Genomic DNA, 13,100 nt, shown 5'->3' with positions numbered 1-13,100 from the left:
TTTTTTTTTTTTTAAAAGAAAAAGTATTTTCATCTCTTTGACACATCAGCTTTAGAATTCCATGATGATGGAACCTGATTATTTTTGTGTTCAAATAATTTCACGAAAGTAGAACTAAGGATGTCAATCTTATTCTTGTTGCTTTCTCAAATAATTTCACGAAAGTAGAACTAAGGATGTCAATCTTATTCTTGTTGCTTTCTCACCTGAATCAGGTGCCACAGTTCCTCTGCCCTTCAGTATATCTACTCTTAGGTTACAACCCCGCTCTCCACAGATCTAATAGCATGAACTCAAGGAGGAAAAGCCAAAACAACTCAGCATTTAAAAGCCTTTGGATGTCTGAAAGTTTGGAGAACAATGTCTCACTGAGTGTTGGAGGAAAAGTACTTCCTGTTCAAGAGAATGGGAAAGGAAGGGTCTCTTGAGTTACAAGATGTTGTTAAAGTTATATGAGCCCCGCATGTTGATGGTGTATAGCTAAGCGAGTTGGTTATTGGTGTGTGAAGAAAGACTAAGAAAAGAATCAGAGGAGAGACTTGTACCTGACCCCCAAACCACACCCGGGGAACCCACCCATCCCCTTCGGCTGGGACTGTAGAGGAGGCACCAGAGGTGTGTTGAACCCACCCATCCCCTTTGGCTGGGACTGTAGCGGAGGCACCAGAGGCGTGTTGCTTTGCAGCTCTCATCTGCTCCAGAAGGATTTGCCTCGTGTATCTGGGGACATCTGGCCCCTGGAAGGCTAAACAGCAAAATGGAGTGTTCTCTCCCTCCAGAGAGTTCTGAGCAAGTCACTCCTCCACTTCTGAGCATTTAACAGTTGGCTGCCTCCAACACCGGGCAGCGGCCCCTGCAAGCCTCAATCCACTTCTGCAATCCTCCCCCCCCACCCCGCTTCCTTTCTTGCACACTCTGTTTCAGCCTGAGTGAGCCCCCCATACTGCAAACAAGCCCTACTCTGTCTAGGTGCCTGTGTACCTACCTTATAACCTTCCCCTGCCCAAACCTAACATCCGTGTTCTTCAAAGCAAGGCAGGAGCTCTGTCACCACCCTCCCTTCCTTGGTCATTATGCAGTAATTTATGTATCTTGTTGCACTGATACACTATAACATTCGTAAAGGCAGAAATCAACACATGTAAGAAATTGACATTTCTTCTGTTTGGTGCCATAGTTTGAATTTGGACTATTCCCCAAAGGTTCTTGTATTAAAGGCTTGGTCCTGCTCCTGGGCCTGGTGGGAGCTCTGCCAGTTATTGGGAGTGTGCCTTGAAGGGGGTCCCATGGTTCCTGCCTCTTCCCTGTCTTCTCTTCCATTTCCTGGCTTCCGGTGGAGAGCTTGCGCCCTGTCTGTGCTCCCTCCATGATGCACTGCTGCCCCCTTTACGCAGAAGAGATTTAAAAGCACTACGTCCACCAGGCAGGGACTGGGATGCCCAGAACACTGAGCTAACACATCTTTGGGGGGGTATAGTGATTATCAATGGTACTTACTGTAATAACTCACCCCTGACTATCACAGTTGCCCTGAAGGCAGCCATGTTTAGGAGTTAAAGTTAGCGGGGGATGTCTGAATATGAGAGCTACTGAGGGGGCCTTTAAAAATGAATACCTTGCGAGCTGGGCATGGTGGTGCACGCCTTTAATCCCAGCGCTTGGGAGGCAGAGGCAGGCAGATTTCTGAGTTCGAGGCCAGCCTGGTCTACAGAGTGAGTTCCAAGACAGCCAGGGCTATACAGAGAAACCCTGACTTGAAAACCCAAAAAGAAAAGAAAAAAAAGAAAAAAAAAAAAAGAATACCTTGCAATGTGCTCTAGTTGTTGACTAACAAATGAAAAATTAATTCTAGCTAATGAAACTTATCACTTCCTTCAGCTACTACCCCATTGCTGAAAGCCACCTAGAGATATTAAAAACATCAGTGAGTCATTTTTATGCAAAATTCCCTGCTGATACACATCAGCTCCAGCCACCTAGATGAATAATCAAGTGTCATTTCCAGTAAGTCAGAGACTCCTGTCAAGAGTTGTGGCCAATTAGAACTTACTCCAGTGAGGAGGTGGCGGCTGAGGTTGCCAAGCAACAGCCAAGCTGCAAAGCACATTTTGATGCTCTTCTCCATTTAACCAGCGGCAAGTTGGGAGTGACATTATGATTCCAGCAAAAGAAAGACAAATTATAACCCAGGATGGGGTATCAATGATGAGGAGTGTGCTTTCTTTTAAATGCAAATGGAAAATGAACACTTAAAAGTAGAATTTAAACAGTCCATCATTATTCTGATTTTAATTAGAAGATTAGGTGTCAGTGGGATACAACTGTGTCTCAGGATAATGGTCTCGTGCTGCTAGATAAATACTCAGATACCCTGGAAAATGGGTAACTGGTCAGGCAGGGACAATGTATTTTTAGACTCTGAAGTATTTATTACCACAGCTACCCTGGTTAATAATGACTTTTATTTTTATTGTTTGGAAGGATTAAGAAATAAAAGCAAATATTAAAAATAAACCGCTGGCAGCTGATGCTGCCAAGGGAAAGCTGCTTGCTCCAGCACTATTGGAAAACTCACTTCTGCCATAGAAGCCCCTGTACTGACTGCCTGAAGAGTTTGTGCGGGGAATGTAAAGGCCAGACAAAGCCCAAAGCCACGACGATGGCTGTAATTGCGCACAGACTCTCACACTGAAATGGTCCGAGCTGTGCATTCACTCGTAAGCTGGCTGTATCAACTTGAATTTTAAAAGATCGTAGCCATTTTTTGAGTCATACGTCTTCTCCCAGGCAGCAGAGGCCCGTGGGGTGTAATAAGCACATATGCCTCTGTCTATAAGACTCATACATTATTGACTCTGCCTTCCCGACAGGAAACATCTGGATGAAAGTGAAAAATTAGACAGAGAGCTGCAGCCCCTGGTGCTGCGCAAGATGCCAGCCTTCCTTGATGGCTCCACATTGTGGAAACAGGCCCCTGTATGCTGCTGTGTGAGTGGGTGACAACCGTAACCTCAGGGTCTTGCTGGTCGCTTGTATCTGCTCAGTCCTTGTTTATCTTGGTAAATGAGCACATGTCCACTGTTGGCAGGAGATTCTGAGGACAGAACACATAAGCTGCCTAACAGGGGTTGATTGGTAAGGGTCAGTAAGGAGCTGTGTATAGAGATTTGGTCTTTAGAATCGTGCTGTTAAGCAGTGCTGTGGACCTTCAATAGCTAAGTTACTGGGGGCATGACTTTGGAGGAGCTCGTGGGACTCTGGCCTGTCTTTGTCTCTGCTCTGATTCTAGATGTGACCATTTGCTCCGACAGGCACTCTGTAACGGCATGCCACCATCTGCCATTCTCACCGGAGGCCAAGCCAGCAGAGATGATTGATTTTAGACTTTGACTTTGCTAAATTGCAAGCTAACTAGACCTTTTATCTTGATAGGTTACCTGTCCCAGGTATTTTATCGTAGCGATGCAAAGTTGGCTCGCATGATGGATGTTGAGGTTGTTGTCCTTGAAACTCTAGAAAATGAGCTAGACAGTGGGAACTGCAAAGACCTACTACCCAACAGCACCATTTCACTCAATAACAAACTATGGCATTAACTCCTCAGGGGTTTACCTCTGAAAAACTATGTGTCCAGAATAAGCAAAGCTAAATTGATAATCAAATGTCTTTCTAACAGGTTGAAGTGTGTGATGCATCTAATAGTTTATAATATTTTATCCAGTTATTCAACCATGGAGGCCTTTTGATTCCCCCATGATGTCCAATCCCTCTCCTTGGTAGTTGTACCACTCAGATTTCTGCCACTACAACAAAACATCGAAGACACCACTTTATACAAAGGCGATGTTTCTCTTGGCTCACATTTTTGGACAGTACGGTCTGTGATCACACAGGCCTGTGGTGAGACAGCATGTCATGGCTGGGGTTTGTGTCAAAGCAAAACCTCTGACTTCATGGCCAGGAAGCAAGAGAAGGAATCTGAGATGTCTGGGATGCCACAGTCCCGGATACGCCTCCTGTCAACTCCCAGGAGAGACACACTGGGGACCCAGCCTTTACCACATAGGCCCTCGGGAGGCATCCAGGACCCCAGTCCTAGCAGAAGCCACCAGTTGGTTTTCAGCTTCCTCCTCGTTGCATTCTCCCCACATGTGTACCTGAGAGTACCTGCCACTCTCCTGCTGACTTATGCAGTCTTATGAGAGCCTGGGAAAGTTATCCCTTCAGGTTGAGAGAGTTCAGCGGAAACCACAGATGCACAGTTTCCACTGTGTCTCCCCTTTCTGATGAGTTATGACACTTAAAAATAAAATAAGCACTAACCTGACCGAGGGCATCCCGTTATTTATGTGTTTCCTTTGGAGAAGTGTGGATTTAATTTCAATTTTGTTTCCCGAAATTAAGTCCATTTACTTCCTGATTCACAATAAAACTGCTCACGGTTCCAGTCTTACTCACAGTCTTCGGTGAGGTATGTATTGAAAGCCTGTAAGGCTTAAATAAACCTCGCAGCTACCCTTTTAAAAGCACAAACACTTTTGGAGGATGGGTGGAAAATCTGCCAGGTTAACCAGGCAAAATTTTCTTCTATGAAAAAAAAAAAAAATCAGCTGTGTTCTCAGCAGTCTTCAGTAGCCTGCTCTGAAGGTCCCAGTCACTAGTCCATCAGCAGACTGAGTCTGCTGGAGAGAAGCGTCAGTCACATTCGCTCTGGCTATAGCTGCATTTTATCCCCAGGAAGACTAAAGCCAAAACGCAATTTAGTTTTAAATGAAAATGTGACCTCACTCGACTCCCAGCTTTTACCAACAAACAAATAAAAGCCACACACATACACAACGTTGATCCTAAAGTAATTCTAAGCACTGTGGACTGAGGCAGCCTCACATTAGATAAATGAAGTGGATGGGTGGTCAAAGTCTTTTTTTTTTTTTTTTCTTTTTTTGAGACAGGGTTTCTCTGTATAGCCCTGGCTGTCCTGGAACTCACTTTGTAGACCAGGCTGGCCTGGAACTCAGAAATCCGCCTGCCTCTGCCTCCTGAGAGTGCTGGGACTAAAGGTGTGTGCCACCACTCCCTGCGGGTGATCAAAGTCTTAAGAAAACCTCTGGAAGCCAACAGGGTGGGTGTGTGTGTTAGGGAAGGAGGTGGGTGGCACATGGGTGTAGGGAGGGAGGACCATAGGAGCCAATGAGCCAAAGGATTTACTTAGAATAACCCCTGGCCTGGGGTCGGGGAGGTGATAAATTCTGAAGTTTGGTGGCAAAAGTTCAAAAGCCACATATTTAGGAAGGACTAGCAATGCTGAGGTTGCACAGTGATCCCTGTGCAGCTGTGTGCCTGGGCTCGGCGTCCCTGCGCAGTCCCGTTCTCCTTGGTCTATTTATGACCTGCCTTTTCTACATTCACGTGCACAGCTTGTGAGTTTGCAAGGAGGAAGACAACAATGTGCTCCATCCTCTTAACCTTCTCAGTTCTGTATGTCTGTGGGTGGGCACGTGCATGCAAGTGTGGCTGCCCAAGGAGGCCAGAAGCATTCGGTTCCTTGGAGGTGGAGTTATAGGAGGTTGTGGGCCACCTGACATGCGTGCTGGGAACTTGGGTCCTCTGTGAGAGCAATGTGCACTCTTAACCATGTGCCAACTCTCACAGTCCCTTAATTTTTTTTTCTTGATAAAAATTGAGTTGGAAGTTCACAATCTCAGACCTGGTCAGGGCCTCCTGGGTGGGGATTTGCATCTGCACAGGCTCCCCAGCTGGTCCATTGTCCGAGATAACAGGAGAAACACTGTCCTATTTTTTCTCCTAAGTGCCTCAAAGTGCCTCAAGCCAGCTATGCAGTGTGAACTACTGTTGATGTATGGTACCTGGATGTGTGAGACGCCAGAGAAATGGAAGCTGCTTTGCTTTCTGTGTAATGATGAGGCGGAGCCCCCCCCCCCCCACAGGTGAGACACTTTGATGTGCCACCCGGGCAAGCCTTGTACCTGGTCCAGCTCTTTGCCATACTTTGAGGGAGAGGCTGGACCCTTAAGGAACAGATTCCATGTTTCCTGTCTCTTACCTCATCCAACTTTTCAGGACTGAATGAAGACATCAGGGCACCTCTGACTTCCTCCCATCTTCTGTCACGTAACAACAGGACACTGTCTGCTACCATCTTGGGTTCCAGACCCAAGGCCTGATGGAAAGTAACAAGTAGATTGTTAGCCAATGCCACCTTCGTGGCTCTCCTAGTTAGCTTTAACTGTCAATCAAGTCATCTGAGAAGGGAGTCTCGACTGATGGACTAGACAGATCAGACCAGGCTGTAGGCAAGTTTATGGAGGTTATCTTGTTTGTTAGTTGATGGAGGAGGGCCTAGCCCACTGTGAGTAGCACTATTCCCTGGGCCAGTGGTCCTGGGCTGTATAAGAAGCTAGCTAACTAAGCATGAGCCTATGAGGAAGCCTGCAATCAACATTCTCCCATGGTTTGGGCTTCAAGATCTTGCTTGAGTTCTGGCCCTGACTTCCTTCAGTGATGTATTGCGATTGGTCTGGAAGGACAAGCGAAATAAACTCTTCCCCCCAAAGCTGCTTTGGTCAGAATGCTTTATGACAGCAGCAGATGACAATTGAAGGACATAGAAAACACTCCTGATAAGTCCACCAATGACCCGAACCTAGGTTTCTCTTGCAAGGACAGTGGAAAGAATTGTAGCGTCCATGGATGAGGATCTAAGACCCACAGCGGAGGCCACCAGGGAAAGATAGACAGATCTGTTAGCCTTGTCACAGTGCAAAACATCCTCAAAACAACTCAGTAGCCTCTGTGTACCCCGAGGCCCCTGTGAGGCCCTCCGAGGATGACCAAAGTGAAGGGATGAAGGTCACATCTGAATTTTGTGGCAAGAGATTCGGGGTGTCTAGATTGGTTGGGTTTGGCTCAGAGATGACAAGAGTCATGTGTCCGTGTTCTTAGAATGTTGGAGGGGAGAGAGAAAGCTTATGACCAGGTGTCCTTCAGAAGCACCTCAGGAGTGTTGTTTGAAAGGGCTTGTCTGCTCTGCTGGTGCTGTGTTCTAGTACTCATTGGGTTTTTCCTTTTGACTTTCATTTTGAAATTTTCATATGTGAGTACTGTATTGAAATTACCCCCTCCTTCTCCTCCCGTACCCACCCCTGCTGACTCCATCTCAAATTCATGATCTCTTATGCTTTAATTATATATACACACACATATAAATTTATCAGTTCAATCTGCTGAGTTCCTTCAATACTGCTCATAGGTGTTTAGAGCTGGCCTTTGGGACTGGATAACCTACTGGGGGCTTGTCCTTGGAGCAGACAGATTCTCCCTCTCTCAGCAGCCAGTAATTGTCTGTTGCTCTTCATCTAGGGCTGCAATATTGTAAGACCTCCCTATATATGTTGGTCTGTCAACTGGTATTATCATCTATTAGGTCTTGTCACCTTTTTTTCTTTTATTGAAAATATATATTTCTTCATGTGATATATTCTGATTATAGTTTTTGCTTTCCCTCCCCACTCCCCCCAAGGTCTTGCGGTTTATTTTTCAAGCCTTGTTTAGGCAACAGCATTATTGAGAGCTCCTGTGTGCAGCTTCCCTGTCATGTAGAAAACATGGTAGCTTGTTCTGGTCCTCTGGCTCTTACAAGTCTTTCTGTTTCCTCTTAGGCATTCTCTGAGTCCAAGGTGTAGGAGTTTGCATTGAGATGTGTTGAATGGGGATGGGTACCCCATGGTCACTTGTTCTTTGCATTATGACTAATTGTAGCTTTCAGTAATGGTCCCTGTTGGCTGCAAAAAGAAGCCTCTTAAATGAAGAGTGAGATCTACATTTATCAAGCTAATGATGAGAGCTGCATTTACATAAATGCAAGTCACATGTCCAGAGGGAGGCCTGTGAGTGTGCATACAAGGCAGGGCAGATGGGAGTCAGGGAACTCAGCAGGCACAGAGGATGCACAGCCCTGTGTCTGGAGTAGGCCGGTGAGTGACATTGTGTTTATCTTAATCAACATAGATTTGTTAAATGTCTAATACAAACATTATGGCCTGAATTGTATCTCCTAAGATGCTACATATTGAAATCCTAACTCCTAGAACCCATAGAGATTTTTAAGAGGTAATTAAGTTAAAGAAAGCCTTTATAGTGAGCCTGAATCCAGTGTGTTTGGTATCTATACAGAACCAACAAGGTCTTTTAAGATTAGGATACAGACAGAGGACCATGGGGGATGTAGAAGACAGACATTTAAGCCAAGGACATAGGTCCCAGAAGGTCAACCCTGACTTCACTCATACTTCCAGCCTTTCCAGAACTGAGACAAAATGCATTTCTCTCTGTGAGTCCCCCAATGTAAGATGCTCTACTATGGTCTCCCCAGGAAGCTCAGATAATGTTCACAGGCTGGTTATAGAGAATATTGAATAGGAAAGACTTTGCTTTGGCCCTTGTATTGGTTTGCTTTCTATTGATATGACAAAGACCATGACCAAAAGCAGCTTGGAGAGAAAAGGGTTTATTTTGCCATACAGGCCATAGTCCATTATTGAGGGGACTCAGGGCAGGAACCTTGACCGAGGAACACTGCTTACTGATTTGTTCCTAATGGTTTACTCTGCTTGCTTTCTTATACAACCCAAGGTGACCTGCCTAGAGGTGGCACTGCCCACAGTGGGCTGGGCCTCCCACATCAGTCCCTAATAATAATTGTTTTAAAATGCCCCAAAGGCTTGCTTACAGTCACATCTGGTGGGGGCATCTTCTCAGTTGAGGTTCCCTCTTCCCAGATGATTCTGGCTGACAGGAGAGTAATCAGCATAGCCTTCGTGAGGCTGACAGCTGAGTGAAGAAGCAGAGAGTGATGGATACCACTGCAGATGAGGAGGAAGAGAGTCTTCTCTCGGGGAAGGTTGGGTATGGGGGCATGCTATTGGGGGACATGGTCAGGAGGTCTCTAAGGCCAGCCATGTAGGGACTGAGCCAAGAAATATACAAAGGAGTCCCTAGCCACCTTCTCCTTCTCCTCCTGCCCCTAAAACATGCTTTTCCATCCTCAAAACAGCTATCCCAGGGATGGTTGCAGGTGGTGCCCTCACTGTTGGCCATGTGGGCCCAGCCCTGCGGATGCAGGGGGATCACAGGACTGAGCACTCTGTAGAGCCATGTGTGCCATCGGGCTCCACCATTTTCTTTCACAGCTTTAATTATAGCTGAAGCATGACGCCAGCCATCATAACTCAAACGCCTTGTAAAAACTCCTATTTAGAGGAAAATTATAATTTTCTGATAAAATATGAACACTCAAAATAAGCCATAAAACATAACTGCAAAGCATCTAGCGGATTTAATTATATATTAGAACCAAGTGGCTGGGATGTTTTTCTGCAAAGGAATACCTCTCTATATTTAGAATGAGATTCTTTAGGAGTGCCGTGGCCACTGAATTATGGTTTTACGGAATTTTTGGAACATAATCTGTTTATTTAGGTTCCAGAGTCAAAGGAGGAAATCATACATTATGGATATTTATAGAGTGGCAAAGCCCCAGCCTGTGCCACACTGCTAAGCCTTTTCGCTTGGGGAAAAAAGAAAAAAAATGAGACACAGGTTTATACAGTTCTGCTAAGACAGACTCAATTGTAGATTCAGGATCAAGACAGATTTGATCCACCCTTAAGATGTAAGCAGTGGGGGGGCTGAGGAGCTCACTCAGTCGGCAGAATGCTTGCTGCACATTGATGCCTTGGGTTCAACCCACAGAACCCATGCTAAAAAAAAGCTGGATATGGTGTGTGCGCTTGTAATCTTAGCGCTGGGGATGCCGAGACAGGCAGATCTATGGCCACCAGCTGAGCCTACTTGGCAAGCAAGCTCTAAGACAATAGGAGTGTCTGTCTCAAATTTAAAAAAACAAGACCAAAAGGATGGTACCTGAGCAATGACACCCGAGGGAGACACAAAGGACCTAAGAATTGGGTCTCTTATTTAAATATAAATCTTATATTTAAAGGACAAATACCCCACTCTCCATGCAATATGTTGTTAGACTCTCAACCCAGCCCCATAACCTCTCATGTCCTGTCTTGAAGCTGTATTGTGGTGCCATCCATGGTTTGGTTTCTGTGTTTGTTTTTCTTTTTTCCTTCCTTCCTTCCTTCCTTCCTTCCTTCCTTCCTTCCTTCCTTCCTCCCTCCCTCCCTCCCTCCCTCTTTCTTTCTTTCTTTCTTTCTTTCTTTCTTTCTTTCTTTCTTTCTTTCTTTCTTTCTTTCTTTCTGTTTTAATAGTCAAAGTCAGAGGTAACATTTCCAGGAGTATTTCATGTCTAAGCATGTATTGGAATAAAATGAACAGTCTTCCATCATTTCAAAAGATGGCGAGGTTTTAAGGACAGGCGTACTAGCTACTGTTCCTGTGGCAGTGACCAAATACCCTACAAGAAGCAGCTTCGAGAGGAGAGGTTTATTTGGGCTTATGCTTTGAGGGGATATAGTTCTTCAGTGGTGGCAGAGGACTGCATCAGGCTCTGTGGTCACTGGGGGTGGGGAGTGCGCTCCAGCTGCTTGCCAACATTTCAGTAGATCAGAAAGCAGAGAGGGCAGAAAGTAGGCATGTCCCTCACAGATCTACTTCTTCCAGTGAAGTCTAAAGGCTTCCTCCTCACCTCCCAAAATAGACCGCTGGCTGGAGGCTGGGTGTTCAGACTCATGAGCTTCTGGGACAGGCTCAAGTCCAAGCCTTTAGCCACGGTATGTCCAAGTTCTTTCAGGCCAGGTGTGTATAGCATACAGAACCCATAGAATATTAGTGTAAGGAATGGCAACCAACGCATAGGAAAAAGAGCCATCTGTGATGTCTCAGGCCTGTTACCCCAGAACACGGGAGACTGAAACATGTGGAGTATGAGTGTGAGACTGGGCTGAGCTACACCGTGGGACCCTATCAGAACCAAGATCAGAACAAACATCCCAAACCAAAAAAAAAAAAAAAGAAACAAAGAAAATAAAGAGAGGGAGGGAGGAAAGCAGGGAGACAGGGAGGGAGGATAAAGAGAAACAAGAAATAGAGCAGAAAGTCTTGAGTATTTCATAAATGATTTAGATTTTGTTGTCAAACTCATTTGCCGTAAGTGCGTGCATGTGTGTCTTTGTGTGTCTATGCATGTGTGGCAACATCAAAAATCTATTTTTTTAGACTGTTGCACATGGCTAGTTTTATTGACTATTAGTCAATTAAAAAGTTTGAAAAGCCTTTTTTTTTTTTTATTGTTTTGTTTTTTGAGATAGGGTTTCTCTGTGTAGCCCTGGCTGTCATGGAACTCACTCTGCAGACCAGGCTGGCCTCAAACTCAGAAATCCTGCCTCTGCCTCCCAAGTGCTGGGATTAAAGGCGTGTGCCACCACCGCCTGGCTTGAAAAACCTATTTTAATCCAAACCACAGACCTTTGGGTCATCTCTCTCCACTTAAAGCTTATCAATCACAAGTCTGAAATCTCTTTGATCAGCCAAGGCCAGCTCACTCCATCCTTAGGGCTACCACCCTGGCTGAGGTCACCATTATCTCTGCCCTAACTGATTGCCCTGCAGACAGCCTTATCACTGCCATCCATTTTCCACACTGCAGGATCTTCCCAAAGCATTAAAGTTGATCTCTGCGGCTGGAGAGTGAGCTGAAGGCTACAATGGAGCAGAGGCATGCGTGTGTATGTGTGTGTGTGTGTGTGTGTGTGTGTGTGTGTGTGTGTGTGTGTATGGTGGGTGTTCAAGGTGTTCTGAGCTGTGGTTAGGGGGTAGCAAGATGCTCTGGTGTCCTGCTGTATGCCAGCCTTAGATGATAACGATGGGGTGTGTGGCAAAACACTAAAAGAAAGGATATTGTGTTATTCTGTCATGATGGAGATAAATGGTATTGAAGTAACCTTGGACATTACGCAGTGTAAGGGTGCCTCATTGTTATGCAAAATCATTACATTTAAAACTGTATTATGATGATGATGTGAGCATGGCAATTTCAGAGTCAGTTCTCTCTGTCCACCTTTATGTGGGGTCCGGGGATTGAACTCAGGCTGTCAGAGAGGCTTGCACAGAGAGCACTTTTATTCTCTGGCACCACCCCACCAACCCTTATCTTGCTCGTTAGCATTAGTTTAAAGAAGAAGACAACAAAAGCAGAAACCTAACCTCAGCCAACAACCCCTCCCTGTGAGACTTCTCCCTTTGTAAGCCAAGGAATGTTCTCACTAGCCCCCTACTCCTCCCAGACACAGCACAGGGACAGAGGCCTCTAACTGCTTTGTTTTGTTTTGTTTTGCTTTTGTTGGTTGTTTTTTTTTTCTGTGTGTGTGTGTGTTCATATGTGTGTAAATGAACATGTGTGCCTTTGCATATGAAGGCCAGAGGTCAACCTTGGGGATCATCCACCATTTTTCATGAGACAGGGCCTCTCATTGTCCTGCAACTGAGCAAGCAAATCAGACAGACTGAAGAGCGAGCCCTGGGGCTGGAGTTATAAGCCCATGCTGCTGTGTGCAGCTTTTTTTTTTTTTCATGGGTTTCAGGCATCAAGCTCCCATCTCATGGCTGTCAAGCACTTCTCTCTTCTCTATTGGAATAGTGTGGGGCTTTCCTGGCTGGACTTGGGAGGATAATGCCGTGGTCTGGCTCTGGCTAAGCTTTAGGAGTGATCTGCCTGGGTCTAAGTTGCCTGATCTATAATCCATCAATAATAGTGTTATTTATACTCTAGCAGGGTTGTGAGGTTTCTCACTTAACCAATAGTTATTGGGTACCTGGTATAAGCAAGGTCCTGACTTGGGTGCTTGAGATACATTTATGAACAAAACAAAATTCTCTGTCTGTACCAATTCTAAAGGAAGAAGGCAGACAGAAACATAAGGAATGACTTGCCCACAGTGGGCAGGCAAGGTCTATGTTAAATGTATTATTCAGTGTTGGGCCCTTAGGGTATGTGATATTTGGGCAAACCTTTTGGGGAACAGGGGTGGAGGAAGTCAGCCTTCAGGCATGAAAATCATTTCAGCAAAGATACTAAGATGTGTCCTATGGACTTCAAGGAACAAGTAAGGCTGGAC

The 13,100-nt window shown here is 45.4% G+C and overlaps 1 protein-coding gene across 1 annotated transcript in view; it reads right to left on the bottom strand.

The window, feature by feature from the left end:
* The window catches only part of Tbxas1 (thromboxane A synthase 1), a 165,139-nt gene that overhangs the window by 75,741 nt on the left and 76,298 nt on the right, over window positions 1-13,100 (bottom strand). Inside the window, exon 5 of the mRNA XM_021191345.1 lies at window positions 6,065-6,181. Within this exon, the coding sequence (XP_021047004.1) occupies window positions 6,065-6,181 (117 nt within the window). The remainder of the gene's footprint in view (window positions 1-6,064; window positions 6,182-13,100) is intronic.

Source organism: Mus pahari, chromosome 2, assembly GCF_900095145.1.
Source record: "Mus pahari chromosome 2, PAHARI_EIJ_v1.1, whole genome shotgun sequence".
Taxonomy (NCBI): domain Eukaryota; kingdom Metazoa; phylum Chordata; class Mammalia; order Rodentia; family Muridae; genus Mus; species Mus pahari.
Note: the sequence above shows the minus strand (reverse complement) of the source record. Positions and strands in the feature narration are given on the sequence as shown.